We start from the raw sequence: 25,948 nt of genomic DNA, 5'->3' as shown, positions 1-25,948 counted from the left end.
GATCTGCATACACAGGCCGCACTGTCTTTTTTTTTTTCTTCTTCTAATTATCTATTTGTAGAAACTGAGTCTACACTCCCCTTGTTATTCAAGTCATTAAACCACAACCCAGATTATTTGATCCTGTTCATATTATAAATGTGTACCCCATTTTAGCTAAAAAGAGGTTTGAATATCAAACTGGTCCATGTCTGAAATAGTAACAGCTTCAAAACCCTGCCTGAGGTATATTCCTAAAAGGACTCAAAGTGTTTTTAAGATCTCAAGGCCAGACCTTGAGAGAAGAAAAATGCTACATCCAAGTTGGAAATTGGGATCTGGGTGCTCTTTCGTTTTTCTGAAAATCAAACATATATAATCGCAGACCCCCCCCCCCCGCCCAATGGCATAGACCATCATTTTCTTCAACATGGCAGAGGGAAATAATGAGTTTCAAAGAACTTGTCACATACAGCAGTTATACAGTCGATTCAGCTTTTGGAGATCATAGTTACTGAAATCCATGCGTTGGCCGATAATATCCTCAAAGCCTGTCATCTTTGTTAAAATCGTAGGCTTTGATCCACTGTTGAATGCATTTTTACTGTAGTGCATTATAGAAATGTAATCGTAGGGAACATTCAGGAAATCCGATTTTGTGTCATCATGGATGTTAAAATTGTGTTGTCGGCCTAAAAGGTACATAAAACATCTTTAATTACTTGAGGTTTGAGAAAAACCAATTTATCTACTCTATATACTGTTCACTTAGAGATGCAGAATGAACTAGAGCAAACTTAACTGCAGTGGATCTATTGTATCTTGAGTGTTTAACATCTTCCTATCTTAGAATATAATATTCACACTTGGAATGTGTGATTTCAGCAATTACACTGAACATATCTAAGATTCCAAGCCCTAAGTTGGAAAATGGGAGCCCCATCCAAGGCTCTAAAAAGTGGTGACAAGACAGGATTATGGACCAGTCAGGGTGGAAGTTTAAGTTTCATCTCCACAGCAAGTGGCAATAAAATTAAGAGGACTTTGGGAGTGGTGGTTCAGATGGGACCTGAGAATACTATAGACAAGAATCATTAGAAAGGATTGAATGGTTAGAGACATTGTCCAGGATTGCTGGAGTATTTGAAGATGCCTTTAAATCATGGTGACGACAGTTAATAATAAATTTCTAAATTGCTAACAGTAGTTTCAAAATGTCTTACACAAAAACAATAAGTGAGGTGATAGATGTGCTAGTTTGTTTTAATCATTCTTCATTAAATACACATCAAAATGACATTTTGTAGCTCATAGGTGTATACAGTTACAATTTACCAATTAAAATATTCATTTTGGGGTGGAAGTGCCGGGGAGTGATATTGGTCAAATTATATCATCATATTGAGTACATGTATGACTATGTAACGACATATCCCATCATTATGTACAACCATAATGCACCAATAAAAAATATGGAAAGGAAAAAAATGTTCCTTTTTTGCCCTGGCAAGTGGCACATGCTTGTAATCCCAGCTATTCAGGAGGCTGAGGCAGGAGGATCTCTAGTTCAAGACCAGCCTGGGCAACTTAGGGAGACTCTATCTCAAAAATAAAAAAATAAAAATGGGGGAGGCTGTAGTACAGTGGTATGGCACCCTGGATTCAATCCCTAGTACTGAAGTAAACATTTTTTTAAACTAAAATGAATATATTTAGAGAAGACACCATGCAATTTAGCATTACAGTCAAGGGCAACTGATTAGAACTTGAAATCAGATGATCTTGTGGACATAATGAGGTGTGCCTGATTTCCAAAGTATATAGATGTCTTATCAAATATGGTCAGAAGTTCCTATCCAAGATAAAACTGTGAGAATACTAAAGAGTGAGGTCACAGATGAAACACTGTGATAGCTCTAGTAATCTCTTAGTTTGCAGTCATGCAGCAATATAACCAACTGCACATTTAATTTCTTTTAACCTGAACTAATTTGACTGCAGACTCCTTCCACTGGACACCTGTAAGCATATGTGGGACAGCATTCCATAGGACATGTTTTGAGAAACACTACTTTCTACGTTATATACAGCTCTAAAGCACAGTTCTATGAGTCCTGTGTGGTAGCACTCAACGACTTTAAGGTACTCAGATTATACTGAGTTAGAGGATAAATTAAGACATCAAAACATCAGTGTTTCAATTATTAACCATTGGCATTAATATTTTTAGTCTAAAAATGTAAAAAAAAAAAAAAAAAAAAAAAAAAGAAAAAAAAAAAAGAAAAAAGGAGAAATGTACCTGGTTTAATTCTGTCCCAAACGATCTTGACATAGTCATCCCGATCAGAACGTGACTGCTCGTGCCAAAATCCCAGCGCATGGAGGAGCTCGTGCTGCACTGATCCTATCCTGTCACAGTTTTTCCCAATGGAAAGTTCCTGCCTCCCTTGCTGCTTGTTTCCTACCGAGGACCAGCAGCTTAGGAGAGTTTACAGGAGAGGGGGAAGTGTTAGGGTGATGCACACCGAGATCTCCAGCAGAATCCCCACCCCCTGGCCTGTCTAGATCCTTCCCTGGGATGGAGACACTGTGCATTTCTCCCACAGTCCAGGTGAGGCATGAGAAATCTTGCAGGCTAGAAGATCTTTAGAGAACTGGCTCCAACCCTATGTATTACAAAGGAGCAAGTGATTCCCCAGTCAGCCTGGTCCTGCATTTTCCTGGAAGTTTCAGTCTATGAGATCATGCTAGGTGTGCCTGGGCCCATTTACAAGGGCTTCCCAAGGACAGCAATGACTCAGAATGCTGAGCTCCAGGCAAATGATGCTCCCAAGTTCTTAGGTAATAATAATTTTTAGGTTAAAATTAATTTAAATACATACATGCACACAAAAATGTTTTTCTTTAAGAGGGACTAAAGAGTATTCAGTTACAAGCGAGTGGAAATTCACAAGGTTGTGGAATAGATGACATTCAACCACATTCATTTTAACACTGGAAGTCTGATTGCACGTATGAAAACATTATTTTTATGCCAGAGAAATGAGACTCAGCTGCCTTGTTCTGCAACCAACAGCAAAGGAAGCCATGGCCCCACCCTAAAGGACAGGGCCTTGGGCAGTTGCTGTGATGCGATTCCCTGGGTACCACAGTCTCCTCAGAACCCTTAGAAGGCTAACCCTCCACTTACCCCTGGCCCTTGAACACTGATATGTAGTTTTTTTCTCCAGTCCAGGGCTTGAAGTCAAGGCATGTTTTCAGGCGATAGCGTTCAAATGCAAGGAGGATAACTCCTTTAGCATTTATTTCTGAAGGAAAAAAAAAAAAGGAAAACAAAGGGAGGTGAGTAGAAGAAAGGAACCCTGGTGTGAGAGGAAGGGGGAGTAGGGAGGGCTAGAGAGTGATAGTGGCCAAATTAGATTGTTAAATTGTGTGCATGTATGAAGATGTAACAACAGATCCCGTCACCATGTGCAACTCTAAAGCACCAATAACACATGTAGAAAGAAAAAAGAATAAAGGGAAATACATATATTAAAATAATCACCATTGATCAATTCACCATGGAAACAGGCCATGTAGTATACTGACTATCTTCAGTCAGTTCCTTCATGAATTTTCCAACATTTTATTTTTATAAAATTTAGTATGCAGTGCCAATTAAGTACTATATTCAAGTTTTTGATTATTCTTCAGAACCCTTACTTTGCCTTATATTTCTCTGGAGCCCATTAGCAGTGCATTACTAAACAACAGGAAGGGCATTGCTTTATCTCTGAGGACATATACCACAGATCACAGGCAATCAAAATGAACAGTCGGTGCTACCTGCTTTCTCCAAGGAACTACCATTTAGATTTAAAGCCCCACCGCAGAGCTTTTAGTCCAAGGACCTTGAGAAGGGAGGGTCCATGACATAGCATGTAAAGTAAATATATCTGTTCCAATACCTATACCTGCAAAGTGTATTTTCTAAGAAGAGCTTTCAAGAGGTTTGCAATCAAGTCCATGACCAAAATAGAGTTAAGGACCATTAGGAGATAAAACATGGTGCTCATGGGTCAGAGAGATATGAAGCTGAAAGAAGGCAGAGACATTAAAGCAACACAATAGAAGGAAGAAAAGCTCTGAGGGTGACCTGAAAGAAGAGGCTGACACAAAAATGGTCAGGCACTGCTTGAAGTGAAAAATGGTGGCCTGCCTGGAGGTGGTAGTGGAGATTGGGAAACCCTAGGACTCAGGGCCAGACATACCAAGTTCTCACACGTCTTCACCTCATGATTTTTTTTTAATTACTCTACCAAACAAGTCTTTATTTTTTTCCCTTTATTTATTTATTTATTTTTATGTGGTGCTCAGAATCGAACCCAGTGCCTCATGCGTGCTAGGCAAGTGCTCTACCACTGAGCCACAACCCCAGCCCTCTTTACCTTGCTTTTGACCTATAACCTTTGCCAATTTAATTACTCTTTAGAACTTTGCCATTATCATCAAGTTAAGTGAAGAAATAAAATCAATTTTGCAGGGATATTGTGAGAATAAGAAGAGATGAAGAAGAAGGTCTTCTGACTTTTTAGTGACCTAACACTGAACTAATAATGTTATTTGTTTTAGGGAAAGACAATGGTAAAAGATAGTGTGCTCTTGTTAAGTCTCTGTCTTGGCAAAATAAAATGTTGGTAAAACAATGCCAGTCTCTAAAGTTTTGTTTGGTTGGTTATTTATGTTTTCACTCATATTTAAAACTTGAATATATGGGGAACTATTGCTTTAAAATACAAGAGTATCTCCCTAATCTTTATGCCCCTAGCATCTAATACAAAGCAGGCTCTACAAATATGTTGGTTGAATTGATGCTGATATTAATCAAAACACATCAAATATTCAGGCTGAATCACGTAAGGTCTTTTCAGTGTTCGTTTTGTTTACTTTTTAAAGTAAATGTACTCAGCTACACAGTGGAACAAAGACACAAACTCTTAAATGCCACATGAGCCTACCCTTATAAACATTGTCATCACGTTCTGTGAGGAACACAGATTAGCTGTGGACACTCTTAGGTGCATACTAACCCAAGCTATCCTCTAGAACATATGGAATGGTATGAGGCCATCTGTAATTTTCTCCAATGATGGAATTTCTATCTTGTGCCTGTCAAAAATAAATGTGAAAGGGTTAGTTAAATGAATTAGGAAAAAAAGATCAATAGTTAATCTAGAAATAAATGAAGTTTAAAGCTCTCCCAGCTAGCCCAAACAAATTATGTGTGTATCCCTACTTTTATCATAATTAATAGAGTTTCTAGGGAAAAAAATTACTATTCCCATCATTTTGTTCAAAAAGTTGAAAAAGAAATAACACAACCAGGCTTGGTTGTGCATGCCTGTAAACCCAGCAACTTGGGAGGCTGAGGTGGGAGGATCATAAGTTTGAGACCAGTCTCAGCAACTTAGTGAGACTCTGACTCTAAATAAATAGAAATGGCTAGGGATGTAGCTCAGTGGTAGAGTACTCCTGGGTTAAATCCCCATGTCCCAGAACCAAAGGGGAAAAAAAAAAAAACAAACCCAAATGAAACAAACAAACAAACAAAAAAAAAAAACAAGAAAGAAAAGAAAAAAAAGAAATAATACAAACAAATGATTGTCAGGAACTGAACTATAAATGCTAGTAAATTTTTAGAGATTGAAAACATCAGAAATGAAAGGAAACGATAGCAAAACCTCAAAAATCTGAATTTTACAATATCAGAAAAACTCACAAGTGAGCTGGGCCAACATCTTTAAAAATTTGTAAAGGTTTTAAATTTTATAATATAAAACAAAAAATATTTCATTCCTGTATCCATCCAGTCAATACATCAAATATTATTCTAGAGAAGAGGAATCCCTTGGTAATAAGTGTACCAAGGTCTCCACCTTCATGGAACTAACACCCAGAGGGGAAGACAGTGTGCAAGGGACATGGTGTCAGACACGTGTAACCCCAGCTGCAGATGAGAGCTGTTTCTGGGGTGCAGGAGGTGATGGGGTAGCTCAGATATGGGTCTGAAGGAAGAGCAGAATTTTCCCAAAAAGTCTACAGAATAATTTCTAGGTCAAAGGGTACATGTATTCTAAATCATGATGGCTCTTGTCAAGTTGTTGTCTCTTTTTTCCTTAGGTTTGTGCACTCCCCAATATAATATTTGATAAAACCAGTCATAAACAAGCATCCCTTTTTCAATCATCATCAAATGGATAGTAAGTTCAAAAGTCTTTTTGAATCTGGTGAACAATAAATTATATCTTGTCTTTAAAAAAATAGTGCTTGTAATTCATACAGATACAGGTACCATGAATTCAAAACTGGAAATCATAAAAAAAAGAGTGGGGAAAAGGAAATATTAAATTCTCTGAGCAGAAAACTTGCAGACATTTCAAAATAAAATGTTTATACATTAAAAAACAGAACTATCAAAATAAAATGCTTTTGTCTTCATGAAAAGGAAAGTGCTTGTAATAGTGAACTTTGAAGTCCCCATAAATCTGTATATAAAACTGCATATGCATCATGATGGCTAGATAAGAATCAGCAGTGCTCTGTATGAACAAGTTTGGGACAACTTTTACTTGGCAACGTTATTTTTAGCTGAGAAGTCACTAAATCTATTCCTTTATGGTAAAAAAGTCTGACTCGTTGAAAAGGTTTATAAATAAAGTTTAATTTTGTTTCAACTAGATTGAATTAATGAAGTTCTACATTAAAATGAAAATGTCCCGTATTGCTCCAATAATAAAAAGCAGTCAGACCCATAATACCAAGACATGTGGTGAGTGATGGTGGCTTTAACCACACAGAAATCTGAGCAATGGAAGATGAAGACACTGACAAGACATTCGTTGAGTGGATGTGTCCCAAGATTCTGTGTCCTTAGACCTAGTTGAGCAAAACCATGCTCTTCCCTTATCCTCAGCCATTGTATAGATAGCTTTCTGCAATTAATAGAAGATTCTTCCTTGCACTTTGGCAACTCACCCCATCAAGTTTGATGTCTCCCTCAAAAAGATCCAGTTCCAAATCTAAACAAAGAGTAAAGACAAAAAATTTATGTTAGTAAACTGGATTCAAACTCTCTACATAATAGATGATGTTAAAAAAAGATGCACAAACCTTCATTGATTTCGAAAATGTCCCGACTGAAGCCACCATCTATATCTTTGACCAAAATAACAAAGAAAAAATAAGTTGAACATTATGTTTATGATAGCAGAAAACATTTATCAATTATATAATCAAAAGTAAACAAGTTTATTTTGCCTCAGATAAGTGACTGCTAGATTCTGATTCCACATCAATTGATTGATGCAGTTGATTGATTCAACATCTCAGTCAATTAAGTAATTGATTATGGCTTCCCATGAGCCAGACTGGGGACTACAGAAAGGGTTTTTGATATTTACTCTGTCCTATTCATATCCTTTGAATGTCAAAGGACTCAGGAATAAGAAATTGGTCATTCCATATATTAAGTTTTAAAGACCAGATTAAATGACTAGATTAAACATTTAAACAAATGTTTAAAATTGGTCAAACCAGCCCCAATCCACATCTATATGTCCCTTGCTAATGGTACACCTGAGAACACTCTAGTGAAGTGCATATGTTAAACTCAAACTACTCTTTTAAATTGCAAATTGGGTAGATAACATGGCCAAATCTCTAAGTGTGCAACTCAGTAGGAACAGACTATGTTATCAGGTTCATCTGATTTAACACAAAATAACAAAAACAATAGCAAGCATTTATGGGATGGCTATGTGTCTGTCACTGTGTTTGGCCTTCCCTGAACCACCATCTTTTTCTGCTGAGCATATGGACCGTAGAATAAGGACAATATAACATTCCCTTGCTAATTTGAAAGAGGCCAGTGTTCAAAGATCAATGCAATTACACATCAGTACTCATAAGTGATTATGCATTATGCTTAGAATTAAACGCATCCTAGATTTTTCTGTTATTTCATTTTCCACATAACCTTCTTTTGCTGTAATCTGGAGGAAAACTCAAAATAGACTCACCTATGTTTTCTGGAGTTGGCTGGGAAACAAACATATATATAAAAAAGATATTATTCAGATGCCCATGATATATATGGTCTTCTTGGTTCCAATTTATAACCAGACATTCACTGTTATTCTTTTTTCATTAACATTATGTATTAGTTTCTGGCAAGTAACCCAGACAGCTAAGTTGGAAATCTAAGATGATCTTTTATTTTATTTTTTTAACAAATAGACTTCTTGCTTACACAAGAAACTGAAACTGCTTGTTAAATGAATTTGAAGGTAAAGGAAACATGAAACCAACTTCAAAAACTGAAAAGAAAGCAGAACATACAACTCTAGCCCTCAATTCACTGTTTACCTTAAAGGTGATCTTCAAAAGGATTCGTGGAGCAATACTTGAAAAACCTAAAAATGCATTCCCAATATTGAAACATTGTAATTTATAACAAGGCTTTTAAAGGAAATTTTACTCAAGACTTCATATCTCTCTTAAGATTCTGCCTTCAATGACAATACCAAATAAATATCTGAGGAAAAAATAAATGGATATATTTTGTGATATGGAAAGTATTTTTTTTTTCCTGAAAATAGTTTTTCCACAAATGACCACTGAAAGTCAGACTACATGCCCAAGGGGAAAAAAATGAGTCAACCGAGAAAAATCTTAGTCTGTGTGATCTAGTAAAAAAGCTGAAGAAACTTGTACACGGTAGATGTGGATTGTGTTACTTGCTTTATCGATTAATAGTAATTTAGTTTACCTTCCTGGAACTCACACTATCTATAAAATATGGTCGATTCCTGCTTTGCATGAGTATTGCAAGAGTTATATGATATATGCATTGTAAAATATAATGTTGTCACACAAGTGTAAGGTACAATTATATGCAAATACAGCCTTTCTGCCTAAACAGAATCAGATGGAGTGCTTTAACGTGATTGAGAATGAACTAAATAGGTTATTACCATCATTTTTTGCATTAGCAAATGCCTTGATTGTCTTATACTATATCCACACACAGGTATATACTCAGAAGAATGCCAGTGAGCCTACAGAATAAAGTTAAAAAGTACTTGTTCCTCATTACGGTTTTTAAAAAAATATTTTTAGTTGTAGATGGGCACAATACCTTTATGTCCTTATTTTTATGGGTGCTGAGGATTGAACCCAGTACCTCACACGTGCTAGGCAAGCGCCCTACCACTGAGCCACAACCCCAGCCCCCTAATTACAGTTTTAATCTGTATTAAATGTATCTCTCATTTGCAGTGTTCTAGTTCTTACTCACAGACTACCAGCTCAACATAATAACTGCTATTTTAAATCACACTTCTCCCACCCATTTGAAAAGTTCATTTAAACCTTGGGATGGCTTTTGGTGCTATAGGAAATTAGTCTAAATTGATAAAGATGCAGAATAGAAATGCCATGCTATAAAACAATAAGCGTTGACAGGCCAGTCATGGTAGCATACTCCAGCAGCTCCAGAGGCTGAGGCAGGAGGATTGCAAGTTCAAAGTCAGCCTCAGCAACTTAGTGAGACCCTGTCTCAAAATTAAAAATTAAAAAAAAAAGTGTTGATTATGTCTATGACATTTGTCACTCTTTATTCATGTGTCAAGTTACTCCAGCATCAATTCATATTTAAATTCATATTTCATATTTAGTAAAAGGGCATGATTTTCAACATTAATATTTTCCCTTCATCAGAAGAAAACTTGTTACATGACAATGAAACTGGAATAAAAGAAGGCATAACTTTATGCCAATTTCTCTGTTTCTCTCCCTGGCAAAGCTGCTTCCCTGTTTTCTTCCAGTCCCTACCTTCAAATAAAAATAAAAATAAAGAAACTCATTTGAGATTAACATTTTGAAACATAGAGTAAACCAAAAACTGAACAATTTTTTTAATGATTGATGTCAAGTACCCCCCAATTACTCTAATTAGTTTCTATACATTGTTTTCTTACCAAGCCAGAAGCCATGAGAAGGGTGCCCAGGAACAGAAACCAAGGCAGAGACCATGAATCCATGTTGTAGCTTCCAGTTGAAAGTTGCAAACTATGACGTTCAGAGTAGAGTTGACTTTTTAAAAAGCAAACATCATAACTTATAGCCTTTGATCTCAATGATCCATCTTGCAAGTCAGGTCAGTCTGCTGTGGTAGTAACCTCTAATCAAGGAATTAAAGTCCAGTATCTTTAGCACACCTCTGGGGAGGTTTTTTTTCCCCTGGTGCCAACATTTAATAGCTAAGTGCCTGACTAAGGCCTGTATTAATAAAATACATTCTCTAATATATATGTACTGATTCCTACAACTACTATTTGAGCAAAAGAAAATGTCAAATTAAATTTCAATCTTGCTTTTTCAAATAATAAACATATATGAACCTTTTCCTGTCTGTATAGCTCTGTGTTGCTTTAATATACACAGTTATATCTGATACTTTTTAATCATTCATTTGTTTAATAAAAATTTATTGGAAAAAATTAATAAAAAAAATTTGGGGGCTGCAGATGTAGCTCAGTGGCAGAGCACTTTTTCTGGAATGTGTAAAAAACCCTGGATTAGGTTCTTAACATCACACAAAAAAATTGTGGAGTGTCTATAATTTATTGAGTTATTAAATCTACTAACATGCCTAGAAAATAGGCATATTTGATATTTATATATAAAGTAACAACAGTGACAAATCTCACTCCTAAACTTTCTCATCAAGTAACTATACATAGGAGTTAGGGTTAAAAGGCTATGAATGGTCACTGATTTTCTAATAAAATGATGTTCCCAACCCATCTCATTTTTTGTTCTTCTTTTCTTGGAATCACTTCTCTTTAGAAACAAATCTCCACGGTTTCACTTACTGACAGAATAATAATTTTGAAATACTAAATTTTTTCACACAGTTTTTCCTTCCTCTCTCCTGTTTGGTCTTTGCCCTATTTGGGGCTAATTAAAAGGATGTGAAAAAACATGTAGCGTAGGCAAAGGATTTGGGAAGATGCTTTTTTTTCTTTTAATTTTTTTATTTGTTCTTTTTAGATATACATGACAATAGGGTGTATTTTGACCTACATACATGGAGTATAACTTATTCTAATTTGGGTCACCTTCTTATGGTTTTACATGATGTGGAGTTTCATTGGTCATGTGTTCATATATGAACATAGAAAAGTCATGTCTGATTCATTCTACTTTTTCCTATTCCCATCCCCCTCCCTTTTCTTCATTCTCCTTTGTCTAATCCAATGAACTTCTATTCTCCCCACCACCACCCTTATGGTGTGTTAGCATCTGCATATCAGAGAGAACATTTGGTCTTTGGTTTTGGGGGATTGGCTTATTTCACTTGGCATGATAGTCTCCAGTGCTGTCCATTTACCAGCAAATGCCATAGTTTCATGGAAGATGCTTCTTGAATACAAGCAAAATATTCCCACCCTGGACGGTAGGAGGAGGGCTGAAAAGTAAAGTTTAAGATGGTAGGTATAGATCAATCCCTCCAACCAGGTGCCGTGGTGCACGCCTGTATTCCCAGAAGCTCAGGAGGCTGAGGCAGGATGATCACAAATTCAAAGCCAGCCTCAGCAATTTAGTGAGGCCCTAAGCAACTTAGCGAGACCCTAAGTAAAATATAATAAAAGGCTGGGGATGTGGCTCAGTGGTTAAGTGCCCCTGGGTTCAATCTCTGCTTAAAAAAAAAAAAAATCTGGATCAATCCCTCACTATTGGGGATCTCCTGGCTAGAGTCATAGGGAAACAACATTACAGAAGAAAGCAAGTCTTAGGAAAAGGAAAATAGATCCTGTGAAGGCAAGACTGGCACAGCAGTATCAGGGAAAGCTGCCCACCCTGAAGGACTATGTGGATGGGAAGAATGCTGTTCTCATAGCAGACTGCACGGGATGGTAACCAAGGGCCAGATGGAGGGACAGTTTCAAAGGACGCCCATGTGAATAGATGACACCAGAATCAGATAAGGCCCTCCCAAAGCCTTGGGTCGATTAAGCTTAGGCACAATACAAAGGCTAAAAAATTTTATTGTGAATGGCTACAATTAAATTTCTACCACCCACATGGATGGGCACCTCAATTAATAATTACTTTTACAGAAAAAAATGATATTTATGCATATCTGTTTTTGGGAGGTGAGGTTTGGAACTGAAAGACCTGACTGCACTGTGTACATTGGGACAGGCAGCTCTTATCTGAAGTTAGGAAAAGCAGAAGCAGGATGAGCAGCACCAACAGATTCTGTTTTAAGCCCTGATTACAGTATCTGGGTAGAGTCTCATGCAGAGTCTCAGAGAAAAATCACTGAGGCAATGCTGGAGTCAACTCCAAAAAATATATTTTGACTACAGTGAATGTGGTGACATCTTTTACATTTCGTTCTTTTCTGGGTTGTCAATGCAATTCTCTTGCAGAAGCTACTCTTGACAGTTCTAACAAACCTCCATCTTCCATCACTTGTACTCTGCCCCTTGGAGGCTTCTAGAAGCTTCCCAGTGACATTTGGAGTCTAATCCCAGGAAACGGTCTCTGACTCTGTCAGTCCACCTGTGGTCTTTATTCTCCCAGGCAATCACATCAACAGGCACCCCAGGGCTTGAGACGATAGGACTTATACATTGCTCAGAAATCCCCTGGAATCACCAGGAAAGCATATTTCTCTTAGAAAAGTGATTCTCAAAATCCCCAAAGAATATGAGTACACTCTAGACCTGAGGGTAGTAGACGATGAATATAGAAATTTCTCTAACAGGAAATAGCAGAGGGAGTACAACAAAAGATCCCAAAGATTTTATGATTTTCTTCTCTCAAAGCCCATATTATTTGCAGGGGGAGAGGGGAGGTACAAGGGATTAAATCTGGTGCTTTACGCAACTGAATAGAATCCTTAAAGTTGTATTTGAGAAATAAGAGTTGACATTTTCTGGTTTTCTTTTTTCTTTTCTTCTCTTTTTTTTTTTCTTTTTTGGTACAGAATTGAACCCAGCAGTGCTTTACCACTGAGCCACATCCCCAGCCCTTTTCTATTTTTTATTTCAAGACAGAGTCTTGGTAAGTTACTTAGGGCCTCAAGTTACTGAGACTGGCCTCAAACACGATCCTTTTCAGCCTCCCAAGTAGCTGGCGTTACAGGTATGTGCCACCATGCCTGGCTACAAAACCCATTTTCTTTACCTGATTCTCTCTCTCAAAAAAAAGGTGTTAGGTCATGAGTTTCCCAATACTAGCTCTTCATGGAATCTTATAAATGCTTCTATAAAATATTGAGAAGGTACATACATTTGAATTTAAATGAAACTAAATGGAGCTAGGAAAAAGGAAAAGGATAAATGTGGCCTGATCATAGAAATCCCTGGGAACACAAATTCCCAACCAACAAAAGAACTCAAAGACACCTGCCCAAGGCAACTGCATTGTCTGGTGCTAAACAGACTAAACACATTTTTTTCACATAAATCTATGAATCACTCCCCCAAAATTAAATTTCTCACCCCATTTTTCAAAATTGTTGTATACTACTCAGTAGTCAGGGTTTTCCAGATAAATAGAACTATAGGATGTGTATATAGATATTTATGTTAAGGAATTGACTCACATGACTATAAAGGCTGGCAAGACCAACCTGTGCAGAGGGTGGCCAGCAAACTGGAGACCCAGGTAGGAAATGAAGTTGCAGAGAGAGGACCAAGACTGTTGGCTGGCAGAAATTCTTCTCCCTCTATGAACCTCTGTCTCTTTTTCTCCTAAGGCCCACCCACATTACGGAGAATAACCTGCTTTACTCAAAGTCTACTGAATTTAATATTAAGCTCATCTAAAATAAAACACCTTCACAATAATATCTGCATACTTTTGGTTGGCTACAGCCTAGCCAAATTGACATAAGATTAACCATCACAGTTCCTTCTTTAGCTTCTCTGATTTTCCAAACTCTTCATGATCACTTGTTCATGGGGACAGACTTCAGGTCATATTTTCATCTCCTAAAACACTTGACTTTACTGCCAGCCACACCCCAGGATGAAGGCAAAGAAACTATCCACTATTGTTATGATAAATGAGAACAACACCACAGTCCCATCTTCAATGACCAGGAGTAACACTTAGCATTTTAAGAAATCAATTTGACTGAGGCAGTGAGGAAAAGTTCTACCCCGACTTAGGAAGATCCCACTCCAAACACCTGGATCCCACTTCAAAGTCTTCTGCTGGGAATCAACCCACAAAGGAACAGTGGGGGAACTTGCTGCAATGTGACTAGGTAAACAACTTCCTCCCACTACCATAGGAACACCAGGTGACTTGTAAAATTTGACAAACCTAATCTAGTTCAGCTGGCTTCATGCTATGATGAATTTACTCCAAGCTGAAATGGTCTAGCAGTGGGCATTAGTTGACTTTGCAAGGGAAATAGTGACATCAGAGGCCATTCCTAAATTGACAGTGGAACTGTGAAAGGGATTCAACTACCTCAAACCCGATTCCAATTAACTGCAAATACCCACAAGAAGGGATGAATCATTCCCATTTTGATTGCCTTTATGTATGGCATTTATTGCTGGATTTTATTTATTTATTTATTTATTTATACATTTGCCTCTCCCAAGTAACTAGGAACCAATGTCATTGAAATTCAGGTAGTTGGCACATGGTAAGTATTTGTTAATGTTTCCTGAAAGAAATGAGAATAAACTATTGAAGATCAATGTCCTTCTATGAATTATCTTCATAGCCTCTCTCATCTCTGCTGGGCACATAAGTCCAACAGCCAATAAAATCACATATTACTGTCCTATACCCTCATGTCCTGTAAGAACTAGTATTTACCACTGTGAAATAATGCAACCTGCCAAGCACCAAACAACCTGTTTATCGCAAGATCCCTGCCACACTTTATCCTTATCCCTGCCTTTGATGTACTCCCCCTTTTTTCAGTTGTTCAGTTCCAGTTCCTATCAGGGCTGGAAGACCCATCAGGCATCCCCCCCACCCCCACTTTTAAATCTAATCTCTGGCTTTGTCTTTATTTCCTACTGATTATTTCAGATTTTTTATCTTCCCAGGCGGCTCACACCTTCAAGCAGGAATCTGCTCTGCCAGGGTACTGGCTACTTTGCCCACATTCCTGCTTGATGATTTTGTTGAGCCAAATCACACTTATGTGCAAAGTCAAAAAAAAAAGAGTGCTTCCTGAGGGTGGAACAATAGCCACTCACGGGGCCTCCAGTTTCCACTCCAGCAAGTAAGATGTTGCCACTCTGTCCTAACAAGTGAAAAGTTAAACAAATTGTAAAGTTGCCAACTTCTCTTAGATCTCTAAAAGAGGCAAGATTACAGAGGAAAGACCCCTAAAGTTGGAGGAACCAGAGGTGAACAGAGAGTCACAACAGGGCAAAGACCACTGGAAGAAATCGGTAGTGGGGTAGGGAAGTTTGAAATGTTGTCAATAAATTGCTGGAGGTTCAGTGTGCACAAGTCGGAGTGATTAAAAACTCCAGGGAAGGACCAGGGATGTGGCTCAGTGGGAAAGCACTTGCCTAGCATATGCGAGCTCCTGGGTTCCAGTGCCCACCTCAAAAACCCTCCAGGGGAACCAACCAGTCCCAAAGCAGCAGTGAGAAGTATGAGGAGTTTTACCTCCATGAACTCTTCTAGATTCTCACAGTGAATATCAGAGAAAAGTCCCCTGGTGATTACTGCAGGGGAGGAGAAAAGAAACCATTTTGAAAAAACCCAAAGCACTATGTTCTTCTTAACAAGGTCAGCCCTCAGAAGAAAGTGCTTAACCAGAACCTAATCTGCTGGAGAATCCTAACTCAACTGAGGGAAGGAAAACACCCAACTGCAGCTGACCCTAGCCTTCCACGTGGAGGAAGAGAAATACCCAATTCCAGTTCACTGTGGTCATCCTGTCCAACCTAAGTGATTGGATATGAGAAGTCTGGGAAGCGCATGTGAAGTTCAAGTCCAGAGATACAGGATCACCATAATGCTGAGACCTAATCTCAGGACTGCAGCATGCTTCCCTTCTCCCAACACCTTACCACCAGCATACACATTTTACCCAGTGCATTGTGTTCAGCTATCAAGAAAATAGACAAGGTATACTAAAATGCCAAGAATAGTTGAAGAGAGTTAGCATCAGAATCAGTCTCAGATGTGGCAGGAGTGTTGGAATTATCAGACCAGGAGTTTAAAAGAACTATAATTAAAATGCTAAGGGCTTTAATGGAAAAAGTAGACAGATGCAAGAGCAGGTGGGTAATGTAAGCAGAGAGATGGAAATTCTAAGAAAACCAAAAGTCAATGCTAGTCATCAAAAACACTGTGACACAAATAAAGAATGCCTTCGATGGCCTTATTAGTAAGCTAGACACTGCTGAAGAAAGAATCTTTGAACCTAAGAAGATCTCAATGGAAAACTCCAAAACTAAATAGCAAATGAAAAAAAAGATTGGAAAAAAAAAAAGAACTAGAACAAAATGATCAATAACAGTAGAACAATTCCAAAAGGTGTTTTTCAAACCTAATGAGATTTCTAAAAGGAGAAGAAAAAGAGAGAAATAGAAGAAATATTTGAACAATGACTCAATTTCCCCAAAATTAATATCAGACACCAAACCAGAGATCCAGGAAGCTCATAAAATAGCAAGTAGAATACATGCCAAAAATCTGTATCCAAAAAAAGTCCAAAAGAAGTCAGAGGGGAAAAACATCTTACCTATAGAGAAACAAAGATAGGAATTATATCAGAATTTTCCTCAGAAACCATGCAAGCAAGAAAACAGTGGAGAAATATTTAAAGTGTTTAAAGATTAAAAATACCAACTGAGAAGTCTGTATCCTACATTATCCTTCAAGAGTTAAGAAGAAGCAAAAATTTTCTTGGACAAACAAAAATTGGTGGAAAATTTTTGTCAGTAGAACTACTTTGCAAGAAATGTTAGAAGTTCTTTAGGGAAAAAGAAATTGTTTTAAGTCAGAAATTTGGATCTACATAATGAAAGGAACAGCATCAAAGAAGGAATATTTTAATTGAGCCAATAGACAACAGTTTGTTAAAAATAATAATAGCAATTACTATTTATTTTATTATGTACATATATATATTTATGCATGTTTACATACAAGTTTAATGATGACACCAATGACTTGGAGATGGGAGAGAAGAATTGGACTTCTTTTGTTAGGGCTGAAGGTTTTGCTTAGTGGTAGAATGCTTGCCTAGCATGTGTTAGGCCCCAGGTTCAGTTTTGATCCCTAGCACTGCAAAAAAAAAAAAAAAAAAAAAGCATTTATTTTTTTTAAATAAGATACTCACACCATCCAAGAAGCAGTATTATTTAAAAGTGAAGTTGGATTAGTTATAAACATATATTACAAAACGCAAAGCAACCACTTAAAAGAAGTAAAAAAGGTAGCATAACTGATATACCAAGAAAGGAGATTATTACAGAGATTAGATCAAAAAATAAGGCCCAACCATACATTGTCTACAAGAAACCCACTTTAAGTATGAAAGCACATATGGATTATATGCAAAGGGATAGAGGAAAATGCACCATCCTAACAAAAAGAACTGCAAAGTAGCTATATTAATTTCAGACAGAGCAACTTTGGAGTAAGGAGTATTATTAGGGACAAAGTACAACATTACATAATAATAATGGGATCAATTCTCCAAAAGAGACATAATAATCATTGATGTGTTGCACCTAACAATAGAATATCAATTGTGACAAAAATTTTAAGATATTTTGAAATAAATAAAAACAACTGATCAAAATTTGGGATGCTATGAAAGCAGTGCATAGATGGAAATTTATAGCATTGAATTTATATACTAAGAAGAAATTTCTAAAATCAATCACCTAAGCTTCCATCTTAGGAAATAAGAGGAAGAAGAGCAAATTAAATCCAGAGAAAATAGAAGAAAAGCAGTAACACAAATTAGAAAAGAAACCAGTGCAATTGAAAATAAGAATCAATAGAGAAAGTCAACAAAAGTAAAAGTTGGTTCTTTAAAAAGACCAATAAAATAAGTAAGCCTCTAGACAGGCTAACTAAAAAAAAAAAGAAAGAAAGAAAGAAAGAGAACCCAATCCTAAGATCAGTTAAGAAAGAGGGGGCATCACTACAGATCCCATGAATGTTGAAAAGATAACCCATGACATGCATCTATGTAGGATAACCTGGATGAAATGGAACAATTCCTTGAAACACATAATTCAATCAAAAGTCATACAAGAAGAAATAAATCTATTAAAGAAATTGAATTCATAGTTAACAATAATTCTCCAAAACAAAAAGCACCAGGCCCAGATGGGTTCACTGGTGAATTCTACCAAACATTTAAAGAAGAAATTATACCACTTTTCTATAATCTCTCTCAGAAGATAAATACAGAGGAACTACTTCCTTACTTATTTCCTGGGGCCAGCTTTACCCTAATACTAAAACCAGACAAGAAGACATGATAAGAAAACTATGGACCAGTATCATTCATGAAGATGAAGACAAAAATCCTCAACAAAATATTAGCAAATCAAATCCTAGTATATGTAGAAAGAATATGCACCATGATTCAGCAGGATTTTCCAAAATATGCCAGGCTGACTCAACATACAAAAAAGAAAAAAAAAATCTTAAAAACATAACAAAATAGAAAACATGGACCAAAGACCTTAATGCACACCTCACCAAAGAAAATACACAGATGGCAAACAGGCCTATGAAGAGATGCTCTACATCACATATCCAGAAAACGCAAATGAAAACAATAATGAAATGACACTACACACCTAATTAAAATAGCCAAATTTCAGGGCATTATCAATGCCAAATGCTATTGAGTATATGGAGCAATGGGAATGCTCATTGTCAGCAGGAATAAAAAATGACAGAGCCACTTTGGAAGAGGGTTTGACAGTTTCTTACAAAACTAAACATGCCCTTTCTGTATGATCCAGCAATCGTGCTATTTACCTAAAGGAGTTGGAAACTTATGGCCACACACACACACACACACACACACACACACACACACACAAAACCCAGCACATAGATGTTTATAGCATGCTTATTCATAATTGCCAGGACTTGGAAGTGATCAAGATGTCCTTCAGTTAGTGAATGGATAAACTCTGGCACTTCCAACAACAGAATAGTATTCAATAGTAAAAATAAATGAGTTTTTAAGCCATGGAGGAATCATAGACACATGTTACTAAGTGAAAGAAGACCATTTGAAAAGGTGGCACACAGTGTGATTCCAACCTCATGATGTTCTGAAAAGGAGAAACTATGAATACAAGAAAATGATTAGTGGCCGCCAAGGGTCAGGGGATGGGGAGATATTAACAGGCAGAGCACAGGGCATTTCAATGACAGCAAAACTATTCTGTACCCTGCAATGATGAATACATGTCATCGTATATTTGTCAAAACAGAGAATGTACAACATCAAAAATGAACCCCATGTAAACTATGAACTCTAGGTGATAACAATGTGTCAATGTAGAGTCATCAATGGCAAAAACGGTACTACTCTCATGGGGGTATTGATGATGGGGGCATGCATGTGTGGGGAAGGAGGTATATGGGAAAGTTCTATACTCCTTACTCATTTTTGCCATGAACCTAAAAATGCTCTAAAAAATAAAATAAAAGGGCATGGTGGCACACAACTGTAATCCCAGGGACTCAGGAGGCTGAGGCAGGAAGATTGTAATTTCAAGGCCAGCCTCAGCAACTTATCAAGACTCTCAGCAATTTAGTAAGATCCTGTCTCAAAAGTTAAAAAATAAAAAGGTCTGGGGATATAACTCAGGGGTAAAAGTAAAACTCTCCTGGGTTCAATCACCAGTACAAAAAATAAATAAAAAGAAAAAAATAAAGCATAACAAAAATGTTAACAACAACAACAACAAAGTCATACTGGGCAGAGTGGTGTATGCCCGTAATCCCAGTAGCTCAAGTGACTGAGGCAGGAAGATCTCGAGTTCAAAGCCAGCCTCAGCAAAATCAAGGTGTTAAGCAACTCAGTGAGACTCTGCCTCTAAATAAAACGCAAAATAGGGCTGGGGACCTGGCTCAGGGGTCGAGTGCCCCTGTGTTCAATTCCCAGTGCAAAAAAGGAAGAAGAAGTCATTTGTCAATATTTTAACAAAAGCATGTAAGCTGAGAGGATCACTGGTTATCACTGGGGATTTGGGTCAGCTAAGGTGATAAGGTTATAGGTTCCTTCTGTGGAATCATCAAGATTCAATTACTCAACGTTAACAACTAGCAGGTGGCACCTCTCTGTACCCACTACTATATATACATCATCTTGCTCCTTTTTTACTGCCATTGAGTTTTTGTTTTGTTTCATAGCATTTGATTTCCAAGGAAAGTCACTCATACCTACTGGAATGACAAACACATGCCAAAATGGGTGTAAACGACAGTACAACAACAGAAAGAGAACAAAAAGAAACAGGGTCACACAGAACAAGACGAGGCTTTCGTCTTGGGAGCTGACTCTGTGATGATGGGTTCCTAACGTGGAAGAGGGTCCATGGCATTGTCTAAGCAGTAGCTGTGTGGAGCAGAAAATTGACTGGAAGAAAGCGAAGGAACCTGGATAGAAACAAAGTCTTTTCTTCCTTCTGTCCTGGGTTCTAGCTTTTAATTCAGAGTGACACCCTGGGCCACTTTAATCACAAGGTTATTGGAAAATGAAAGATTGAATGTGTGGTTCATTCACTGTAGTTAAATGAATAGAAAAGTCCTCCTAAACCTTTGGCTGGATGTGTTTGGTTCCTGCTCCTTCCTCTCACATATATATAGCTTAGAGTAACAGTCCCTAAACTACTTTGTCTGAAGACCTTTTTTTATTCTGAAAAATAATTGAGGACCCTAAATAAATTTTAACCTGAGTTAAATTTTTGAGTTTAATTTTTATTATAAATTTGTGGCTAATATTGACCTTATTAGAAATTCAACCAAAAAATTTAAATATTCATTGATTTATTATAAATAGCAATTATAAGCTCATCATATGTTAACATAATGTAACACATTTAATGAAAAATGAAGTACATATTCAAAACAAAAAATAATTAGAAGAACAGCATTGTTTTATGTTTTTGCAAACCTCTTACTGTTTGACTTAATAGAAGACTGATAGATTCTCACATCTGTTTCTGCATTCAAATCTTTGGAACATGTTATCATGATTAAAGTATATGAAGAAAATATGGCATGAAAGATAAAGGTTGTCAAAGGGGAGGAGTATCATAATAGCTTCCTAGATAATTGTGACTCTTCTACCCAAATTCCATAAGCTGCAGTTTCTTGAACTATGTCAATTAACTGCTTATATTTGTTACATGCAAATCAGTCTATCTTTCCATTGACTGGATTCTTTGCCCATGTGTGATTTTTGTATCCTTTGTCTTTTAGAAAATCCAGACTCACTGAGTTATGCAGATTTTTCAAATGTTGACACATTTAATCACACTTTTTCAGATAAATCACCTTGTTGATATCGTCACCACCGCATCAGAAAAGTTTGAGTATCTGGGAAACTGTCAAGTCCACAATGGCAGATCCTTTTTTCAAAATTTTAACTTTAAATGCACAAGCATTTAATTCAACTGCAAGTGGTCAAGAAAGAAAATACTTATTCCTATTTTGTATCTTGGACTAGGAAGTTAATTTAAAAGGGAAGATGGACTCTGGGGCCAATCCAAGTGCAGAAGACTATAGAAAACCTAGTTTTGACAAAGTATACTGGGTTCCAAAGGGTCTCATAGGGTCAGAGGAAGAGGGAACTCTGCCACTCAGAACTGCACACTGGGTCTGTGGTGGGAACATGAGTCCGGTGATTGTGTCACGAACACTGGATTTTCAGATCTCCACTGTGATGGCAAGAAGAAGCCGATTCCTCTATGAGTGTATTGTGAGAACCCTAGAATTCATGACATGCCCAGCTGTTCTATGACTGAGGACTTCTGCTTGGACAGGTGCTGCTTAAGTGCAGGGCCCTGGAGTTGTCAACTTGGCTCTGAATGGCCAGTGGCAAGGTAAGCATGGAGCAGGTGAGATGGGATGCATTGCAGGTAAGAATAAAAGGGAATAAAAAACACACTTCTAAGTTCAAATATCCTAATTTAAGCCACTGCTAAGAGTTTCCTTGGAGTTTGCTACCCAGAGGAGCATTTGTAAGGGCCTAGAAAAGGAAAGAACTATTCCACACAGATGCAAAAGATAACCTGCCTATTTCACAAAACAAGTCCTACGTAGTGAAATGATTTGATTTGCTTTAATTATGCTGAAAATGTCTGAGACTGGCTTTACCATAGATGATCCTTTGCACTAATGTAGCTGTGGGGTTATGAGCAAGGGGAAAATCTGAAGAGGGTGTAAGTTACATAGTCATACCTTATGGCATGGTCCTTTTATTGAATGAATGTTTATATGTTTGGGAAGGGGGCTTGTTGGGTGGTTTAGTGTGAAATGTGAACTTTATAGCTAAAGATGAAATAAATTTTAGAATAAAATTATAACCTTCAGGCCAGGAGATGTAGCTCAAGTCTCCTGGAATGCTCAAGTCCCTGGGTTTAATCCCCAGTTGGTTGGGGGTTGGGGGCAAGGCTTCTAATTTAGGGTACCTCTGGAGCTAAATGGGGGCCATTTGGAGAGAACAATTCAGTCATGGCTCTGGCTTTGAACAGAAGATTAAAAATCAACTGTGAACATCTCAAATATTCTATCAGTGAAGGGCACTTACTTTCTGTAGAGGAGAGCAGGAAAATGGAGGATGGGGGTTCTGGGAGCTGAAAGATCCATAGACTGAGCTTCAGAATCATTCTAAGACTCCAGAGTCATTTTGTGTTTAATAATAATCCATGATGGTAGAGGTATCCCCCAGCCTCCATCGATCTTAACTTGGGGTCCACAAGCCATAGAGAGAAGTCACAGATCCTGTGAACAGGATAAAAAAAAAAAAAAAAAACATTACGTCTTACTTTCACTAGCCTGTCATTAAAATGTAACATTTTTCTTCATTGTGAAAATAGGCAATAAGCCACGGTAGGTGTGTAAGTACCTGTGACTTTGTCATTAATGCAAATAACAAATATTGGGAGAAATGTTGAGGAGTGATAATGGCCAAATTACATTGTTATATTGTGTGCATGTGCAAATATGTAACAACAAATTCCATCAATATGTACAACAATACTGCACCAATTAAAAAATGTGGGAAAAAAAATAAATATGTTCATATCAGGTCACACAACTGCTGATATCTCAAAGTACTATACTCTTTGCTATTTGAAATTATGGTAGTTATTAGACCTACAGTGAGAGTTTGTCATTTAATCCATTAATAAAGAAATACATTTAATCCATTAATAAAGAAAATTATTACATCAAAAATCTGTTCTTTTTGCCAACAGTATTTCAATTTAATTGGTTTCCTCTGTATTTTATTTTGTGCATTTAAAACATTATTCTGGGAAGAAATCAGAATAATGAGCTTCATTAGACTAACAAAGAAGTCTATGGCTCAAAAGCATCGGGGTGAGAACAGCCTCTTTGCATTGTGCCCTTCTTCCCTGGTTGGACATCACAGTGAATTCTCATGAAGGGATAGGCTATGTTTTCATGACAGTTCCAGGAAGCAGCCCAAACCATCAAGTCAGAGGACTGTAAGCAAGCTGTTTTATCCATTAGGCACCATAGAAACAGGGCCCAAGGCCAATGAGCACGAACAATGCTGTCTACAAAAATGCTTGAGACAGACCTAGGGGAAAAAATTATTTGCTTTAAACTAAAAATAAAGCTACAGATGTGAAATCAATAAATGTCTAATTAAACATTCTACCAAATATCATATGTCAAATTCATCTGTCATTAAATTTAATATTCATAAATATTTTTTTCATCTGAAAAAAATTACAGATCAGATTTTTCTCACTCTGCAAGAAATCGCCAGTAAACATGATCATGAAGGAAGGCAATAAAATGTTGAAATTACTCATAGCCAAATATTTTCAAAAGGAGAATTATAAAAATATGCCCAATATTTTATGGGGGGACCATATTTATGTAATATGCATTATGGCATGTTTGAAAGGGTATGCGCGGGGCTCCAAACTAAGTGGGGTGGGGGGCAAGTCTTCAAAGGTCTCACAACCGTGCTGACCAAAGTTGGAACTCACTCACTTGGCTCCCATAAGCAGCACAGCCCCGGAGTTTATTTAGGCCCTGGGAAGATTCTCCATATTGATGTCCTCTCTCCTCCCTCTCCTGGCCTTTCCAGGCCTCCTGCCACCTTTTCTCAGCCTCCTCTTTCAGCTTCATTCCCTTTTCCATGGCATTTCACCTTAGAAAGGTCAAGGTGTCCAGTTTGAGGATTCTTTCGGGGTTTTTGAAATTGGCCATTTCAACTTCTTCCCTGAGAGGTTGGCTGGGATTTCTCAGTCCAGATCTCTGAACCTCTAATGGAGACTACCTGGTCCTCTGCAAGTTGGAATTCTTTTCTGTTCACTCTCTTGGCTATATTCTCTCCTGGTTTCCTGAAAAACCTCCAAAACCTACCTCTGTCACCTTCTGTAGTGACAAGTTACACTCAGAAAAGAAATGGCCATATATGTCTTTCTTCCATTTGCTTGTTCCCTATTGCTAGCTTCCCTGCTGTCTGCTTTCAGACTTTATAATAATAACAAAGTAATACTTTCTAAAATCATTTATAATTATACTATAATTTCAATATAAAAGTTTTTTGGAGGAGAAACTTGGGGAAAATGATCCTAGAGCTCACCAGGAAAAATATATTCTGAAAATAGGAAAAATTTGAAAACTACTTGATACAAGAGGTGGGTGTCAGTGGAATATAGGAAGAGTGGTGAGACTCCTTCCCTGCCATTAGGTATTAAAAGTCTTGGGAGACTTGGGAGACTTGGGAGACTGAGGCAGGAGGATCGTAAGTTTGAGGTCAGCCTCAGTAACTTAGTGAGACCCTAACAAACTTAGCAAGACCCCATCTCAAAATAAAAAAATAAAAAGGACCGGGGAATGTGGTTCAGTGATTAAGCACCCATGGCTTCAATCCCCAGTACCAAAAAAAAAAGTCATTTGAAATTTAAATAAAAATAGTAATAACACAGTTATAGATAGATTAATAAAACAATATAAATCCCCAAGCCAGACCCAAATATAAGAATGTACTATATGCTCAAGATGACATTTGAAACCAGTGGATAAATAATGAGTTAGCAAGATGTCACTGGAATAACTAGATGCATGCGTATAAAAAAATGTTAAAAGACCAGAATAGTAAAACATCAGTGGGAATTAGCTGAACAGAGGTGGAGGAGGGGCTTAGTTATTTTAGACAGAGGGCCACCAGAGCAAAGGAACTAAAGTAAGAAAGAATACGGAACATGCACAGATAAAGCCAGAGTCCAGGGGGAGAACAAGAGCCCAGCAGAGAATGGTGGCAGACAGAGTGGGAGCCCAGCCAAGGAACAGCCACGTGGGACTGAGGACGCCTTGCTAGGCAGGCTTGGACTTGATCCTGAAGTGGATGGGAAGCCGCTGAAGATTTTAAGCAGGAAATTGTCATGATCAACTTTTTACTTTAGATAGATTACTGTCTGTTTAAAGGATGGATTCCAACAGGTTAAGATTAGAAGCAAAGAGACCTTTTAGGATAGAGTTGCATAAAGAGAAGATTCCAGAAATACTTAGGAATAGAATCCAGATCATCAAAGTTTAAGGAAGAAATACAGTAGTCCCCTCTTATCCATGGGCGATAATTCCTATAACCCCGGTGGATGCCTAAAACAACGCATGTACTGAACCCTATATATAGTGTTTATTTTTTTATAAAATATAAATTTAACATACACAA

At 37.4% G+C, this 25,948-nt stretch overlaps 1 protein-coding gene across 1 annotated transcript in view; it reads right to left on the bottom strand.

Annotated features, from left to right (window-relative positions):
* Window positions 1-24,408, bottom strand: part of Mep1b (meprin A subunit beta) — a 39,060-nt gene extending 14,652 nt beyond the window's left edge. The window contains exons 1-9 of the mRNA XM_047526222.1: window positions 24,259-24,408; window positions 22,820-22,858; window positions 8,040-8,058; window positions 7,132-7,176; window positions 6,997-7,040; window positions 5,052-5,130; window positions 3,170-3,287; window positions 2,279-2,457; window positions 453-671 (exon numbers count right to left, since the gene is read on the bottom strand). Of these exons, the coding sequence (XP_047382178.1) occupies window positions 453-671; window positions 2,279-2,457; window positions 3,170-3,287; window positions 5,052-5,130; window positions 6,997-7,040; window positions 7,132-7,176; window positions 8,040-8,058; window positions 22,820-22,858; window positions 24,259-24,408 (892 nt within the window). The remainder of the gene's footprint in view (window positions 1-452; window positions 672-2,278; window positions 2,458-3,169; window positions 3,288-5,051; window positions 5,131-6,996; window positions 7,041-7,131; window positions 7,177-8,039; window positions 8,059-22,819; window positions 22,859-24,258) is intronic.
* Window positions 24,409-25,948: the final 1,540 nt, after the last annotated feature.

The sequence above is a fragment of the Sciurus carolinensis genome, chromosome 15 (assembly GCF_902686445.1).
Source record: "Sciurus carolinensis chromosome 15, mSciCar1.2, whole genome shotgun sequence".
NCBI lineage: Eukaryota > Metazoa > Chordata > Mammalia > Rodentia > Sciuridae > Sciurus > Sciurus carolinensis.
The sequence above is the reverse complement of the archived record's forward strand: the minus strand, read 5'-3'. Positions and strand labels throughout refer to the sequence as shown.